Raw genomic sequence first — 17,657 nt, 5'->3', positions numbered from 1 at the left:
GCCCCCAGTGTGGTGTTTTAAGGGGCTCTACTTCCAGACTTTTTGAGTTGAAATCCCCGATCCACCACTTACTAGCTAATTTGTCACCTTGGAAAGTTACTCAGTGTGTCTGTTTATCCACTTAAAATGTGGGGCTGATAAGATATTTTGAGGACTAAATTTGACAATGGATGGTAAACTCAGGACTGTAATACAAGTTACTTTAGCACATACTCCGATTTTATTCCGCTTGTTTGTCAAGTGTGAGTCTGTCACCTAGGGAAGGTTTATGGTGCTCCCCAACCGCTTGCTGATTGAAGTCCGCTCTTTGAACGCGGTTAACGAATGAAGGAACAGTGGCCCTTTCAGGTTTAGAAGGAGCCGCTGGGTGAGCCTGGTCAAAGAGACAAGGTCCGGCTTCTCTTTAAGCTTCCAGATTAGCAGGACAGACTCAAGACACATACTGGATCGGTGTAGTTGTACGAAAGGGAATCTGGATCCTGGCACAGCCCTAGAGTAACCACGAACTCTCTCTAGGAGGGGCCCCTAGGAAGGCACAGCGCCTGCGAGAACCACGTCCTTCAGGGTAAAGGGGAGGCGCTAGGGCTCCGGAGCTTCCGAGAAAGATGCTCCGGCAGGCCTAGCGCATCCTCCGCCCGCGGAAGAGCGCGGAGGAGCGCGGAGATGCCCGAAGGAGCCCGAAGGAGCCCGGAGGGGCCCGGAGGAGCCCGAAGGAGCCCGAAGGAGCCCGAAAGACCGGGGCGGGCCGAGAACCGCGGGCGCCAATGGCCGGGCCCGCCCCGCCCCCTGGCCGGAGACTTGAGGGGATTGGCTGCCCGCCTCCCGCTGCGCCGCCGACCTCGTCGCCGCACCACCGCCGGGTTCTCTGTGCCGCACGCGAGTCGTCGGCTTCAGTCCCGCGGAGCTGAGCAGTAAGTGTCGGTGGGAATGGGGGAGGGTGCTAGGCCTCCGGGCCCGGGTGGGGCTGCGCTCGCCCCGCGTCCCCTCGAGCTTTGCCCGCCCGGAGCTCCGCTGCTCCCGGCGGCCAGAACAGAGGGGTAGAGCAGCCCTCGGCGGCCCGGGGGGCGGGCGGTCCAGCCCGTCCCGGGGCCGCGCGAGGCACAGACGCAGCGCGGAGCCGCCGGGAGGCTTCCCCGCGGGCAGGCCCGGGCGCCCTAACCATCTTGCGCTTTGCTCCCCCAGGGCGCGGCCGCAGTGGCGGCTGCTTTGCGGCGGGTTCGGGGCCCGGCCCCCGCCTGCGAATGCGGGAGCCCGACCCGGGGCCTGCGGAGTCGGTCTCCGACGTGTGCGGGGCTGCAGCGGCCTGACTTACAGGCTCAGGTATGTCCCCGTCCAGGAGGGAAAAGCGAGGCGCTCGGCCCGGAGCACGTGGCCAATGGCGACCGGGGGTTCCCACGTGCTTGGTTCCAAGGCCCCCCAATTGGCTGCCCCTTCGGATAGAGGGCATGTAAGTTCCCGGCTCCCCCAGCCCCTGCAGGACAACTGCTTCCGGTGGGTTTTCCGACTTGGCGGTGGAAACCGCTGAGGTTCAGGGGGTGTTGTCGGGAGAAGAGAGCAGGGGTCGTAGAGAAGCCTGTAAAACCCCAGACCGCCCTTTCCTGTGCCCTTTTAAGGTTGACGCAGTGCCTTAAGAGGCTAACACAGAAGGGTAAAGTAAGTCTCCATAAAACCCAGGGATGAGACTGTAAAACTCCTCTCTGGATCCTGTCTGGAGTCACAGCGGAACCAGAGGAAGTTTTTCTTGAAGTTTCAGCACCTTTGTGATATTTTCATACGTTAATAATAGCACAGTGATAAATTTAACCTTAACCTTAGTTTTGACGATACCTTCAGAGATGCCTTTTATTTATTTATTTATTTATTTTTTGACGGTTATTTATTTTGAGAGAGAGAGAGAGAGAGAGAACATCCCAAGCAGGCTCTCCGCTGCCAGCGCAGAGCCGGAAGTGGGGCTCAAGCTCACAAATGGTGAGATCATGATCTGAGCCAAAATCTTGACCCCCATGCTTAACCAACTGAGCCGCCCAGGTGCCCCAAGGGCAGCTTATTTTTAAAGGTGAAAAACCCAGGTATTGGAACAGTGCATACAAGGCTTTTTTCTGCGCCTCCTTTGAGACAAACTGAAAAGAATGTACCTCAAAATTTGCTTTCTGTTTAAAATGTAAAAGGTCATTTGAAAATTTTTCTTTTTTGTAGGTTGAAAACTACAGGCACAAGCCATGGAAGCTGGAATACTCTAATGCTGGTATTTTAACTGATTTATCCCAACTCTGCAGTTTACAACATGCACATGCCTCTAATGAGGTCAGATATTCTTATTTCACTTGTAGCAACCATGTATCCAGTGCAGGACAGCCCTGGCAGTGAGGGCAGCACAGCAGGTGTTCGATTTCTCATCTTGTCATTTAGTTCTTACAACTTTGTGAAGGTGACGCTGTGCTCTCATTTTACAGATGAAGCAACCACAGGTTAGGGACTGACTCAAGCTCCTATCACATGTGTAGCCCTGAACACGGATCCTCATGTAACTTTCTGGCTATGTGACCCCTTGGAAAGTTACTTCCCTCTCTTGGCATTTCATGTTGTAGCGTAAAGGTAGAAATGCTGAAACAGATGAGGCCAGTTTGGTCAGGGGAGAGCACAGAGGTATTAAGAATATAAGCTCTTCATAGTATTTAGTTACATTGAACCTACAGAAGTTGCAATTTGGCACAAAGGGAGCATCTGTCAGCATGTTAGGTGGTTTTGATGAATGAGCAGAACGGCTATGAAGGGGGAATTTAAAGGGCAGGACGGTGCTAGATTGTTAGAACGAAAGTATTGGACTGGAGTGATGGGGGAAGGTTTTGTATGGGGAGAAATGTAACTGTAGCAAGATGAACAGAGCCTAGTATCAGCTAGTTCTTCCTTCTGACCTGCCCTGATTGTCTGTAAATACCTCGTTTTCCAGTAATTTTAAATAAAGATAATTAATATTCACCTTGGAGGGTTTTTTTTTGTTTTTGTTTTTGTTTTTTGAGGGGCAGATGGGGAGAGATTCTCAAGCACTTTCCATGCTTAGCTCAGATCTCCACGCGGGGCTTGATCCCACAGCCCTGGGCCGAAATCCAAGAGTTGGATGCTGAACCCACTGAGCATCCCCACCTTGGAATCCCTCTTAATGCTTATTTCATAACACTGTTGAAGCCTTTGTATCTAAATTGCATTTTTTAATATTACCTATTACATTGTAAAACCCAGCCTTGTGATTTTTAGGTAATTTACACAACAAATGTGTTAGAAGGCCAAAATTGCTAGAGGGGAAAAAGTGGGAGGGGGGATAGCAAGTGCATGTGTTTGCACTGACTGGAGGACATTTATAAGCTCAGACAGGGCTGGCCAGGGAGTGCTGATGATAAAAAACCTGAAGGAGATGATGTGGGTGTGTGTGTGTGTAGTTGGGTGAAAAATGTAAGCAGTCTTAAGCCAGGCAGTGAAACAGTGCAGAAAAATAGGGAACTCATTTTTTTTTTAAGGTGCCACAGAGACCAGGATTTAGAACTACAGACACTGTCCGGTGTGATAGCCATTAGTCACATGGGGCTACTTAAATTTAAATCAAAACTGAATAAAATGAAAAATGTGGCTCCTCAGTTGTGTCAGCCACATTTCAAATGCTCAGTAGTCACAAGTGGCTAGAAGCTACTGTACTAGCAACAGATACAGAACATATCCATCGCTACAGAAAGTTTCATTGGCAGTACTGTTCTAGAGGTTATAGGGTGTTTTACAGAAGAGAAAAATCTATGGGATAGTGGACTGAAGAATGACTCCCAAAGATAATCGAGTCCTAATCTCAAACCTGTAAATGTTACTGTATTTGGAAAAGGTGATTTGCAGATGTGATTAGATTAGGAATCTGGAGATGGGAAGATTCTCCTAGATAATCTGTGAGCCCTAAATCTAATCACAAATGCCTTTGTAAGAGGGAGGCAGAAGATTCCATGCTCAAAGGAGGAGGCTGTGTGAAGACAAGTAGAAAGAGATTAGGGACGCCTGGGTGGCTCAGTTGGTTAAGCAACTGACTGGCTCAGGTCATGATCTCACGGTTTGTGGGTTTGACCCCCACCTCGGCTCTGTGCTGACAGCTCAGAGCCTGGAGCCTGCTTCGGATTCTGTGTCTCCCTCTCTGCCCCTTCCCTGCTCACTCTCTCTCAAAAATAAATATTTAAAAAAAATTAAAAAAAAAAAGATTTGATTTTGGCCTTGAAGATGATGTAGATACAACTTCAGGCTAGGTAAGGCTGGCAGCCGCCAGAAACTGGGAGACTCAAGCAACTGACCCCCTCCTCCCCAGAGCATATATTTGATTTCTGGGGCTCAAAAACTGACAGAATAAACTTCTGTTGTTCTAAGCCACCGAGCTTGTAATCGGTTGCAGTAGCTAGCCTCTGGTAACTAATACTTTAGACTGAAAGCTTCAGATCACAAGTCTAGCTGGAGCTGGAACCTCACCACATTGCCTCCTACGCTGTGTTTTTATTATGGGTTATGGGTCTGCGGGTCAGGGGGGTTAGATCTTACCTATCCATTAGTCGATTTTTTAAAAATTTGAGGTATGGCAATGAAGTTAAACTTTATTTAGATTAAAACCATTAGAGACATGAGCAGGTGGCTAAAGTATGGAGGATTAGCAAATGCCTCATAAAACACAGATGATCAACACTAATATTAAAAAATCAATTTATGGTTTATTGGGACGTCAGTTATTTATGTACATTTTCAGTAAATTTCATTTACACAGTACAAAGCACCTCCAAAGATCAAGCTGTAACAAAGTCAGTAATAAAAAACTAAGACAATATGAAAAACATCATTCTAATTTTTGCCTTGTGGGCCACACAGCTTTGACCAGCAGGGTCCCAGAGGTAATATATAGACCATTAAAATGAGACCATTTTTCCATAACAACCTCAATTAGTTTGGCTCATGTTCCACAAAATGTAAATTTGGATTTCTGGGAGTCTTTTAAAACAGCAACAAAAAACCCTTAATAGTATAACTAATAAAACTAGTCTTTTCAGAGTCACTGCCATGGGGCTCTGACTTAAGTCCTATATGTTGCAATTTGGTGCATCTAAGTTGCTACAATACCAATACTGAATGATGACAGTGTCCTACTGGAGACTAGAAAGGAAACTGGGGCAAAAGCAAGTTTCTCAATGAGAAATTCATCCTGTTGTACTCAAAATCTCTTCTTATGGGAAGGAACAACATGTGATTCAAGTAGCTCTTTAAACTAAAATGCTAATGTTAATGGACAAAAATAACTGAAATTGTTTTCCAGGTTTATCAAAATTTCTTTTATGTGAAATCATTTTTCACCTATTATTTTGTATCTCATTCTGACATGAATTACCAATGCTTTTCTATTAATGTTTCAGCAAAGCTACCATTTGACTTGACCATAAATGTACTTAAAGCTCTTTGTGGCCAACTGAATATCCAAGATCGTACCTTCCCTGTGATGAATGCTTATTAGAGCTGAAGCTTAGGATATGACCCCACACTCAGTAGCACACGTAGACAATGTGAAGGTCAGAATGCAGTTCCTTGTTGTCGATGAAGAGATTGTGTATGTTGTTATTCACACGTTGCTAATTGCAGTCATGCCTTTCAAAACTCGAAGCATGGAATCTCGTTCTCCTGGTGAAAGAAGTTAGGAACAAAATTGAACTCTATTTGTCTACCCTTCAAGCCAAATTCCAGACCCAAACAGTTTATATATAAGAATCCATTTGAAACTAAAATTTAGATTACATAAAGAATAGAAAGTTTTGTGGGCTTTTGACCAAAATCAGGTCCTGATTTCGGGGTGGGGGGGAGTGGAAGGGAAGAGTATATTTTTACTAAAACTGCCCACTATTCCTACAGCCTCTTCTGTTTCATTCTTGCTGACAGATTTGAATTCCAGTTTCCAACATCTGACCTCAATCTCCCACCACAAAAATTCCATTATTACAAGTCTGAATATTTCTGCCTAAAGATGGCCATTCTTTTCTTATCATTGTTGAAATAGTACCATAAAGGGGCACCTGGGAGGCTCAGTTGGTTGAGCATCCAACCTCAGCTAAGATTATGATCTCACGGTTCGTGAATTCAAGTCCCGCATCGGGCTCACTGCTATCAGTGCAGAGCCCGCTTTGCATCCTCTGTCCCCCCCATTGTCTCTTTGCCCCGCTCACACTCTCTCCCTCAAAAATAAATAAACATTAAAAAAATAACATGAAGTATTTCCATACAGAGTAACACTGATGTCCAGCTCCCTGTTGAAAGTTCATCTGCCCAGACTGTAGGTAACCTACTGATTATTCAAATGAGCTCACCCTGAAAAGACAAGGTAGAAATTTAGGTACTGCGGTAACAGAGGGCCAGGTTCCCAATAAACCTCTAGGCTCCACGCTCTCTCCTTTGTCACACTCAACTCCACAGGTTTGACTCTGCTCAAATCATGTACCTACAAAGCCAACGGAACACGTTTGAAAAAGCTCAGCTCACTTGGGATTCAGATACAAGTTACTCCAAGACCAGTGAAACTGAACTGTCTGTAGGATTGTGCCCTGAATATGTACCCAAGTGTCAGGTTCATGTGCAGCTCTGTTATCGTTTGGCCTCGGCAGGGTCCTGAACCACAACAGAATGAGATATAATCCTCCTAGAATCTTCCCTCATGTGCAAGTTTTCTTTCAGCATGAGTTTGTTTCTTAGTCTACATTTCACTTTTCAGCTATCTGAGCCAACCCGATTTCTGACCTTCTCAATGTTTTCCCGTGTTCTGTGGATAACTGGACAGCCACGTTTCACATCACCATGGATATCATCTCTGCCTTCTTTAAACCTTTTGTGCCAGTCAAAAACTCTTGCTCTCGACATTACTTCTTCATCATAAACTACTTTTAACATCTCAAGTGTCTCACTTGCAGATTTATTTAACTTTACACAAAACTTAACATGAATTCGTTGCTCTCAATAACGGTCACTCATTTTGATGGTGGAAAAAAGAATAATTCTATTCACATGTACTCACAAGGTTAGTGGGCAACCTGGAAAGTACTGCTGTGCCAGCTAAACACGCACCTGGGCAACAGTCACTCCTCCTGTGATTTCACAAGCCACACATGGAAAAACAGTCCAAACAGAAGAGTGCAAACAAGCTTTGGAGGAGTTGATGAAGGTTTCGGCATCGTATATATACCATCTCAGCTTGAACACCTTGTATTTTCCCATATACAAAAGGGGAGAAAATAAATCAGCATTTTCTTACTTGTCGAATGGCTAAGAAAATGGTATTTGAAATATATGAACTATGCGCAGGGAGCATTTAGCCTCCCCGCCTCCCAAAAAAACCTCTAAGGTAAAAATCCATCCGAATAACAGTATGGAAGATGCCATTTGTCTTGGCTGTATGTTTAGAAAGAGCCAGTTTGAAATTGTGGGGCTTTTTTGTTTTTAACACTTTATATTAAATAAACTTAAAAAAATAAAGTTTATTTATTTTGAGTGTGAGCAGGGAAGAGGGGCAGAGGGAAAGAGAGGATCTTAAGCAGGCTCCACACTCAGCCCAGGGCCTGATGTGGGGCTTGATCTCATGACCATGGGATCAAGACCTGAGCTGAAACCAAGAGTCAGACGCTTAACCAACTGAGTCACCCAGGTGCCCTGAAATTATGGTTTTTCCAATGATGTTGATTGATAGGTCAAATGTAAGATATCAAAATAGTTTATTTCCAAATACATAACGAGAATAGATTTGGTTGTCTCCAGTGTGTATAATACAATGTATGTAGTTGAGTGTTTAGGAATTCTAACATTTAAACATCGTAACCTATATTCATCCTGCACATACTATCTAGTGTATTCAGAATTTAAAACAAACACACATACACTGAAAAACAGCATCTTGTAAGCTTTGAACATGAATTTCTCTCATTTAGTTCTGAAATCAAAACTTGAAAAGGTTTCACAAATTATGTTTGTACAACCCAAATGCTGGAATTAAAGTTACCCAATGATTGGTTGCAAATATAGACTGTATTTGATGAGCTCTGCTGTGTGTGTGTGTGTGTGTGTGTGTGTGTGTGTATGGTGAAATATACAGGCCATAAACCATTTTTAAGTGTGTAATTCAGAGGCGTTACTTACATTCATAATGTTGTACAACGATCACATTTCCAGGACGTTTCCATCATCCCAAACAGAAATTCTGTACCTATTAAATAGTAACTCCCCATTCTCTCCTCTCCCTGGACCCTGGTAAACTCTGTTTCACTTTTTGTCTCTCTGAATTTGACTAAGTTCCTCATATCGGTGGAATCATACAGTATTTGTCTTTGTGTCTGGCTTACTGCACTTAACATGTTTTCAAGGTTCTCCTATGTTGTAGCAGGTATTACTGACTCCTTAAGGTTGACAAATACTCCATTGCATGTACATACCACATTTTGTTTATCTATTCCTTTCTACATTTACTTGGGTTGTTTCTACCCTTTGGCTATTGGAAACAATGTTACTATGAACATGGATGTACCAGTAACTGAGTGTCTGCTTTCAGTGGATCATATGGCAACTCTGTGTTTCATTTTTTGAGAAATCATCCAACTTTTTCAAAGCAACTACACCCTTTTGCATGCCCACAAGCAATGCACAAGGGTTCCAGTTCCTCCATATCCTCACCAACACTTATTTTCTACAAACTTTCACACCGGTGGGTGAAAATTCCGGTATCTACAGGGTGAAGTATTTGCTTCCCAATCCTCCTTTGCCTCCCCATCTCCCCAGGCCCCCCGCTTTTTTTGGCAGTGCTTTTCCTTCAGTGAAAACACAGATAATGTTGTGGTTTTTGACAAGCACAAGAATTCAATAAATACTGATATGCTCCTTTACTGGAGGAATCCGCATTACCTTTTTGGGAGGTGAACAGAGCTGCTTTAAGTGTCTGCATTAGAAACGAAGTTCAAAATGTTAAGTGTGACTCCACTTGAACTCTGTAAATTAGCAGAAAAAGCACGTGTTAAAAACGGGCTGGGACACTTAAGTAAGGCGGTTAAACCCTAGAAGCATAGTATACTGTACTGTACTCCATGAACTCAAAAGGGCGTTAGCATTAGAACCCCAAGTTCACCCACTATTTTTAATCCAAATGTTCCTTTCAAGGTTGCACACCCTTCCACATAGGTGGAGTGAGTCAGTACCTGGCAGGGCTTAATCGGGTCTCGCTTTCCTACCACGGGGTCCTTCTGCCAAGTGGCAGCAGAGCGTCTCTGCCAGCCCATCTCCGCTCTTGCGGAGGAGAAGGCAGGTAAAGGGCCAGCCCGAGAACCCAATGCCCGGGACGCGCCTCACCTGGGCCTCGGGCTCCAGGGTGGGAGGAGACGCAGCTCCCAGCCTGCGCCTCGTCAAGGTCCCTGGCCGTACCCACGACACCAGACAGCCCCCCACTCAGCCTCGACCCGGCAAAAGGCTCCAAGTGTCGGAGGAGCCAGACCAATTGACAAAGCACCGCCGAAAACCGGGACTCTCGCGAGACACAAGACTACTGGGAGGTTCGTCGTGCCAATCAGCGGATGGGGGCGGTCCCAGAGCGCGTTCAATTGGCTAACCATGGGAAAGCTCGCGTTCCATTGGCATCTTTTCTGGCCCCAACTCCACCCCTCGACCGGAATGCCCGCCCCCTTCAATGGCCCCACCTCTGAGCTGAGTGGGTAGGGAGGAGGGGTAACGCCTACAGTAGCGGTGGGTTCCAGGTGCTGGAGCTCAGGCGCCCGAATGGTCCTAACCCTTTAGCTGGGGCACCATAGGAACAGGTCACGCTCAGGTTCTGACATGTTCCGTGGTATTCCTTACCTCGGCCATTTACTCTGTATTCCACACTATCCGGTCTTAGGCAGGGAGGTGATTTTACCTGTGCTTGAAAGAAGGCAAGGTTGCATGGACTAATTAAGATGTTTCCCTTAAAGCTTTCTAATCCGAATACCTTATATCTTGCTCTGCATGGTATGCAAGGAGCATTGATTTGTTTGTTTGATTTGGAACAATAATTAAACCCATTGTGCCTTCCCATTAACTCATCAGAAGAGCCCCAATGAAGTAGGTGCTATTACTGTCCTTGTCAGCCCTATTGCCCTACTTTAATTCACGCCTTCATAATTGCTTGCCTGGATTACTTCTACAAACAGCCCCTTAGCTCCTCTCCTTGCTATCCTCTACAAAGCCGAGGATTAAACTTTCTAATGCAAATCTAATCATGTCTCAAATCCTTCTCAGGTCTCCCAAATGTCAATCCTTCTGTGGCCCTGTGTTGTCCACAGGTTCTGGCAGAAGCTGCTTTTTATCAAAATATGACATATCTATGGTAAGTACGCAAGTCATAAATGTGCAGCCTGCTAAAATTTCACAGATAGATCACACTAGCAGTCAGCTCAAGAAACAACGTAACCAGCATCCCAGAAGTGTTTCTAATCACTAACCACTTCCTTCCCTGCGCAGAGTTATCCACTAGCCTTAGAATTGTTTAAGTGGTCAGTAGAGTAGCATCCTTGTGTTTGTACATTATACAAAGGGGTCCATTACAGCATGTAATCTTTTATGTCTAGTTTCTTTAACTCACTTTTATGTTCATCAGGTTCATCCATACGTTAACTACATTTATAGTTTGTTCATGAGGATGCTGTATTGCATTTCACTGTGTGAATACACCACAATTTGCCCAATCAATTGTTGATAGACATTGGAATAGTGTATATTTTGGTGCTATTAAAAATATTGCTGCTATGGACATTGTAATAGAAATCTTTTGATGAACATGATGAATGCATTACTCTTGGATATATACCTAGAAATGGAAATGTTGGGCCATAGGTTGTGCCGTGTTCAAATTTAGATATTTTTAAACTTTTCCAAAGTACACCAATTACATTCCTATCAGCAAAATATGACAGTTCCATCTTTTCCACATTCTCATCAACACTTGGTATTTTTCATCTTTTTTCATTTTGGCAATTTTGGTGGATGATAATCATGTCTCATTCGAGTTTAATGTGCATCTCCCTGATGATTAAGGAGGTTGAGCACCTTTACATATGTTTATTAGTTGTTTATAATTTTATGAAGTGTCTGTTAAAATTTTACTCATTTTTGTCAGCTGAGTGTCTTTTTTATTTGTATTTTTCCTAACGTTTGCTTACAAAAAATTTCAAATACTTAGCAAAGTTTAAAGAATTTTACAGTGAACATACATAAATCTGCCATATAGATTCTATGAATAACATTTTATGAAACATGCTTTATTACATTTCTATCCTTTATCCATCTGAATGTTGTTGCATTTCAAAGTAAATTGCAGATAGCAATACATGTCCTCTAAATACTTTAGCCTGTATATCACTTACGTGAAATTAAAATCACAAATCTTTATTGTATATTTGCTGAGTTTTGAGCAAGTGAGTCTTGAGTTCTATGCCTCCTCCCAGTCAATCTCCATTTCCACTTTCCTGGGCACAACCTCCATTCTGATTTATTCTCCACTATATAGCTTTATGTGTTTCAAAATTTCATAATCCTGGAATGAACAGTGTGTACTCCTGTGTAAGCCTGCTTTCACTCAGCATACTGTATTTCTCATTCCATGTTGTTGCATACGTCAGTAATCTATTTAATTGCTGAGTGGTATTCCACTGGACACATATACCACAGTCTGTTGATATGTAAGCGGTTTTCTTGTATGCATCCTTTGTCAGGTATATGTGTTGCAAATATCATCTTCAATTCTGGGTTTCTTTTCATTCTTTCAGTAAATGAAGTCTTTTGAGAAATAAACAAGTTCTTCATTATAATCTTCCAGTTTGTTGATTTCTATGTTGACTGTTTCTGATGTAAGAAGTCTTTGCTTACTCCAGGTCATTAAGATTTCTCCTGTGTTTTCTTCTAAAATTTTTACTGTTTTTTTTTTTTTAATTTTTTTTTTGACGTTTTTTATTTATTTTTGGGACAGAGAGAGACAGAGCATGAACAGGCAAGGGGCAGAGAGAGAGGGAGACACAGAATCGGAAACAGGCTCCAGGCTCTGAGCCATCAGCCCAGAGCCTGACGCGGGGCTCGAACTCACGGAGTGCGTGATCGTGACCTGGCTGAAGTCGGAGGCTTAACCGACTGCGCCACCCAGGCGCCCCAAATTTTACTGTTTTAATTTGCCCATTAAGAACAGTAAACTATTTGGAATTGACTGTTGTAAGTGGTGGGATTTAGAAGTAGATCCAGATGCTTTTTCTTCCATGTGGATATCCAATTAATCCAACGTGTTAATTTAAAAGATCATTTTTGGGGCGCCTGGGTGGCTCAGTCGGTTGGGCGTCCGACTTCGGCTCAGGTCATGATCTCGCGGTCCGTGAGTTCGAGCCCCGCGTCGGGCTCTGTGCTGACCGCTCAGAGCCTGGAGCCTGTTTCGGATTCTGTGTCTCCCTCTCTCTCTGACCCTCCCCCGTTCATGCTCTGTCTCTCTCTGTCTCAAAAATAAATAAACGTTAAAAAAATTAAAAAAAAAATAAAAGATCATTTTCCCCACTTGCAGTGTCATAAATCAGGTAGCCATGCGTAGACCTATTTTGCACTGCTATTGTGTTTGATCCATTTGCTTTGTCTATCTTTGCATCAAGACCACCCAGTCTTCATTACTATTTGCTGTATAAAGACCCTTTATAGTACATCACTGAACTGAAATTTCGATTTAATTAAATTTGATCTAAATAGCCATGAGGCTAGTGACCACCAAATTGGACAGCACAGATACAGAACACTTCCATCCCCATGGGAGGTCCTGTTGATAGTACTGCTTTGGAAGACATCTAGAGCCCAATACCAGATCCTTCGTAGCAGACAGGCCATTTTGAGTCTATTGCTGGACTGCTCTTCAAAAACATCTGTGTATAATCGCATTTGAGAAATTCAAAACACATCTTCCCACATGTAGGTAAGACACCCAGCTCTTTTGACCTTGCACTTTCAGCGATGAAAATACGCTTTGGGAGACATTTCCCATGATGAGACACCGTAAGATATGTAGCCCCAAATCATGTGAAAAGATGCCTGCTGTAGTACCATTACATGTAGTTTACTATCTGTTCTGGTCCAAGGTCACACTTAATTCTCTTTTGGAGGTCTTTTCTGGGCCGTCACAGCTGTGTTTGATTGAGAGAGTTTGCCCTTACACCTGCCATCAGAAGGCTGAGTCAGATCCGGCTCCTGTGTGTAAGGATTTCCTCAAACCATTTTGTCCTGTTTATTCCACCAGTCTTGTGACATAAAATGATGCACATGTACTTATTATGTACTTCAGGTGTTACTTTTTACAGTAGATGTATTTATTTCTCCCTACAATGCTTGAATTTGAAAACTTTCTCTTTTAATGTCTTTTGTTTTATAGTACTGTGATGGCTATTTTATTTTATTTTTTTAATGTTTATTTATTTATTGAGAGAGAGAGAGAGAGAGAGAGAGAGAATGTGTGTGTGAGCAGGGGAGGGACAGAGAGAGAGAGAGAGAGAGAGAGAGAATCCCAAGCAGGCTCTGTGCTGACAGTTCAATGCAGGGCTCGAACTCATGACCCATGAGATCATGACCTGAGCTGAAATCAAGAGTTGGACCCTGAACTGACTGAGCCACCCAGGTGCCTCCTGTGATGGTTATTTTAATTTGTCTTCAATTTCCAGACTTGAGTATAGCACAGGGCTTTACTGGCAGTCTACATTTCCATTGGGCCAACGAGTATTTATGGAGCACCTACTCTGCGAGGTGCCCTGAGAGAGGCCCTGGAGAGACACTACAATGAATAATAGATAATAGTTACCACTGAGCATCTATGAGAGCTCTCACATTTGCATTTGTTATTGTTAATGATCATAACAATACTATAAGGTAAATACTGTTACCTCATTTTTCAGGCGATAAAGCTAAGGTTTTGGGAGGTCAAATTTCTGCAGCCAGTAGGTGCTAGAGCTGAGATTTAAGCTTTGAATCCCTAACCTCTCTCCCACCTCTGTGAGACCCTTCAGACTTCAAAGGAGCTTTGTTTCCTCTCAAGGAACACCTTGTCTTGTAAAGGAGACAAACACGATAACCACAACCCACAGGAGAACAGACATTACAAAAGGCAGGGGGATGTACATGTAGTCAACCTGTGGGAAATGAGCCACATTGCCCAGCAACTTGGTCTTGTGAAATTGCCCTGAAATCTCTTCTTCTTCCTGAACTCCTTCTAGAATGATCTGAGAAGTAACAACCTTTCCTCTCCCTGTCTTCATTCTGCGGCCAAGCTATTCTCTGACCCTACGTCTGAGGAAGAGGCATTGCTAACAAATGGTCAATGCCCTCTTTAGGAGTACAATACTCCAATGATCGATCAGAACCAGAATCTGTTAGCACCTCCAGAGCAAACCTCTGAGTCAATGTGGAAAAAGGACCCGCAAGGATGGGCCCTTAAAGGAGATTCTGCCTCTGAACATAGTGGCTGGGTCTCTAGTGCTATCTTGGACCATAAGGATAAGGACCACATCCTAGGTGTTATGGGTTGAATTCTGTCCATCCCCTGCTCCCCATATTTATATGTTGAAGTCCTAACCTCCAGTATCTTAGAATGTGACCTTATTTGGAATGTGATCTTACAGGGTCATTGCAGATGTAAATTGGTTAAGATGAGGTCGTACTGAAGTTATCAGCCTAATCTAATCTGACTGGTGTACTTATATAAAAGGGAAATTTGGACACAGAGACATACACACACAGGGAGAACACTATATGAACACGAAGATGAAGGCAGAGGTGCCTCTACGAACCAAGGAATGCCAAAGGTTTCTAGAGATCCACCGGAAGCTGTGGGAGAGGCCTAGAACAGATTCGTCCTTATAGTCCTCAGAAGAAACCGACCCTGTCAGCCCCTTCATCCTGGGTGTCTGGCCACCAGAACTGTGAGACAATAAATTTCTGTTGTTTAAGCCACCCAGTTTGTGGTACTTTTTTATGACAGCCCTAACAAATAAATACACTAGGGATGGCAAAGAAATGAGGTAGAAGGAATCTGAGCCCCCGAGGTGCTTTAGGGAGCACAATCCCCACCAGCCTTGGTGTCTATAATCATCTGCCTTGTTTTAGGCACATACTGGCTGTGTCTTATCTGCATTAAAGCCAATACTAATTGACATTCAGGATAAAGTCCAAACTCCTTATCATGACCTACCAGGCCCATCAAGATTTGGCCCCCTCCTTCTCTCCTGCCTTGCCCCTTCTGACCCCACACATTCAGTCATATAGCACTACTGTCCTCCCAGATCTCCCTCTTAACCTCTTTCCTCTGTGCGTGCTTCCTCCTCTCCTCGTAGTAGCTTTCTCACCCCTTTCTCTCTGCCTGTGTTCTTTCTTATCCTTCTTGGCTTGGCCATCTCTTTACTTAGGTTTCACATCCTCCGGAATTCCTTCCTGGACCTCCCTGGGGTCAGTTTCTGATCTCATGCTCCCAGTGCCTCCTGTTATCACAATGTAGATCCGTTATGTTGTAGACTGTGAACTACTTTTGGAGTTCGGTGCCTGGCCCATCATAAATACTCATTAAATTTTGTTCAATGGTGAAGGATCACTAAGAGTTTTCCTCATTCTATCAATGGGATGATGTGTTCCAAATCTCTAAAAAACAAACTTATGTAGATTTTTTTTTTTTTTTGAAGAGCAGACCAACAATAAACTCAAGATGGCTATGAAATGAAGCATCTGGGATTGGCCCTTTTTTTTTTTTTTTCCATTTTAGTCATGAGTAGCTTGAAACATTTTTTTTTTAATTATTTAAGTATAGTTGACATACAATGTTGTATTAGTTTGGGGTGCACAACATAGTGGTTCAACAATTCTATACATTCTACGGTGCTCACCGTGGCAAGTGTATGTACCATCTGTCACCACACATTATCACAATATTATTGACTATATTCCCTATGCTGTACTTTTCATCTCTGTGACTTATTTATTTTATAACTGATATTGGCTTTCAGATGACTTGTAAAGCAGTGGGGTCTATAGAACTTATTGTGAGTTTGGAAATGTACTGTCCAATATGGTAGCCACTATCCACGTGGCCAATAAAATCAAATTTCATTCCATTCAAAGTGCAGTTTCTCAATATGGTAGGTTGAATAATGGCTTCCAAACATATCCACCTCCTAGTCTCCAGAACCTGTGAACTTTATGTGGTAAAAGGGACTTTGCAGATGTGGCTAAACTAAAAATCTTGAGATGGAAAAATGATCCTGGCTGATCTGAGTGGACCCTAAACGTAATTACGTAATATAAAACGTAATATGAACATAATATAAAAATGGCTTTATAAGAAGGAGACACAGAGTGACTGGACAGCCGAACAGAAGAAAATAGCGCTCCAGCTGAGGCTATGCTGCTGGCTTTGAAGATGGAGGAAGCACTGCAGGGAAGGAAGTTTGGAAGCTGGAAAAGGCATAGAAATGGGTTTTTCCCTAGAGCCAACAAAAGACGTGTGACCTGCAGACAGCTTAGTGTTAGCCCGTGAAACTGATTTCAAACTGTAAGACAATAAACATGCATTGTTTTAAGCCCTTGCGTGTGTGGTATTTTCTTACAGCAGTTGTAGGAAATTCATACACACAGTGGCACTAGCCACGTTTCAGGAGCATGTTGCTGGACAGTGCAGTTCTAGAATCCTCTGCTTGGTGAGGAAGTATCTATGATAGATCTAGACACCGCATCTTTCAAAATTTAGAAATTCTAGATATTAGTGATTTGCTACTTGTATCCAACATGGGTTTGGGATGTGATTCTTTTGCATAGGAAAACCAAGCCAAGAAAGCTCACGTATCTTCTGTTGAAGCACATCATCACAACTACTGTGAATCAAAGCCTTTCTCTGATATTGTGATCCGTTTCTTTCAGTCGAGACCATTTCTAAATGGCCTCGTTTACCTCATGAAAATTGACAGCATCAGAGATGCTTCCATTCAATTCATCTTTCTCTTTGGAACACTAAAAGCATTATCAAGTCAGATACAAATGATACCCCTCTTGATAAACGTCTCACTTAATAAAAATGGTGATTTTGAGGTCTCGGTTTTGTTTGGTCCATGTGCAGTCCAGGCGGGAGCCTCTGATCTTTGCTTCAAAAGGTCCCACACAATAGGCCACCCAGTGCTGTGCTGCCCGTTTCAGCATCATGCCTCCACCTGTCTGCACGCGTGGGAAGGTTTTATGACAGCCAACTGTTAAGAAAGTAAGGGGCAAACTTCTTTGAAAATGGTGTGCGTGGAGGGTGGGGGGGGGCGGGGTGGGGAAGTACCACCAGACAAACTCTATTAAGCCAATTACTAAACCACCTTGAATTATACTCCTTAACATTAACACTCTAAACCTAGTTGGAAAAGGTGGCTCATATCCCACCACTGGCAACTCTTTTTGCTTGAATTATTTTATTGTTGGAAAATATACATAACACAGAATTTTACCACTTTTTACCATTTTCAGCATATCATTCAGCGGCATTAGGAACTTTCACAATGTTGTCCAACCATCATTACTATCTGCTCCCAGAAATTTTTCATCTTCCCAAGCTGAAA

At 43.4% G+C, this 17,657-nt stretch overlaps 1 protein-coding gene, 1 long non-coding RNA gene and 1 other non-coding gene across 5 annotated transcripts; 2 read left to right on the top strand and 1 right to left on the bottom strand.

Annotated features, from left to right (window-relative positions):
* The first annotated feature begins 16 nt into the window (after positions 1–16).
* Positions 17–2,979, top strand: LOC122478888 (putative uncharacterized protein DANCR). 2 transcript variants are annotated; one of them, XM_043572673.1, is made up of 3 exons: positions 17–911; positions 1,183–1,320; positions 2,197–2,979. In XM_043572673.1, exons 1-3 carry the CDS (start codon positions 664–666, stop codon positions 2,252–2,254), a joined length of 444 nt encoding a protein of 147 aa, XP_043428608.1. In that variant the 5' UTR covers positions 17–663; the 3' UTR covers positions 2,255–2,979. The 2 variants fall into 2 exon arrangements, with proteins under 2 accessions (XP_043428608.1, XP_043428607.1); XM_043572672.1 differs by having other exon boundaries at positions 20–911; positions 1,183–1,447.
* Positions 1,601–1,722, top strand: LOC122479296. The gene has a single exon (XR_006296340.1). It is a non-coding gene; the product is annotated as a small nucleolar RNA SNORA26 (small nucleolar RNA).
* Positions 2,980–4,712: 1,733 nt separating the features above from the next.
* LOC122478886 lies at positions 4,713–9,554 on the bottom strand. Of its 2 annotated transcripts, XR_006296185.1 has the most exons (5): positions 9,231–9,554; positions 8,941–9,023; positions 7,117–7,251; positions 6,366–6,496; positions 4,713–5,685 (listed from the first exon to the last, which is right to left on the bottom strand). It is a non-coding gene; the product is annotated as an uncharacterized LOC122478886 (long non-coding RNA). The 2 variants fall into 2 exon arrangements; XR_006296184.1 differs by lacking the exon at positions 6,366–6,496.
* Between the last annotated feature and the right edge of the window lie 8,103 nt (positions 9,555–17,657).

The sequence above is a fragment of the Prionailurus bengalensis genome, chromosome B1 (genome assembly GCF_016509475.1).
Source record: "Prionailurus bengalensis isolate Pbe53 chromosome B1, Fcat_Pben_1.1_paternal_pri, whole genome shotgun sequence".
Classification (NCBI taxonomy): domain Eukaryota; kingdom Metazoa; phylum Chordata; class Mammalia; order Carnivora; family Felidae; genus Prionailurus; species Prionailurus bengalensis.
The sequence above is the reverse complement of the archived record's forward strand: the minus strand, read 5'-3'. Positions and strand labels throughout refer to the sequence as shown.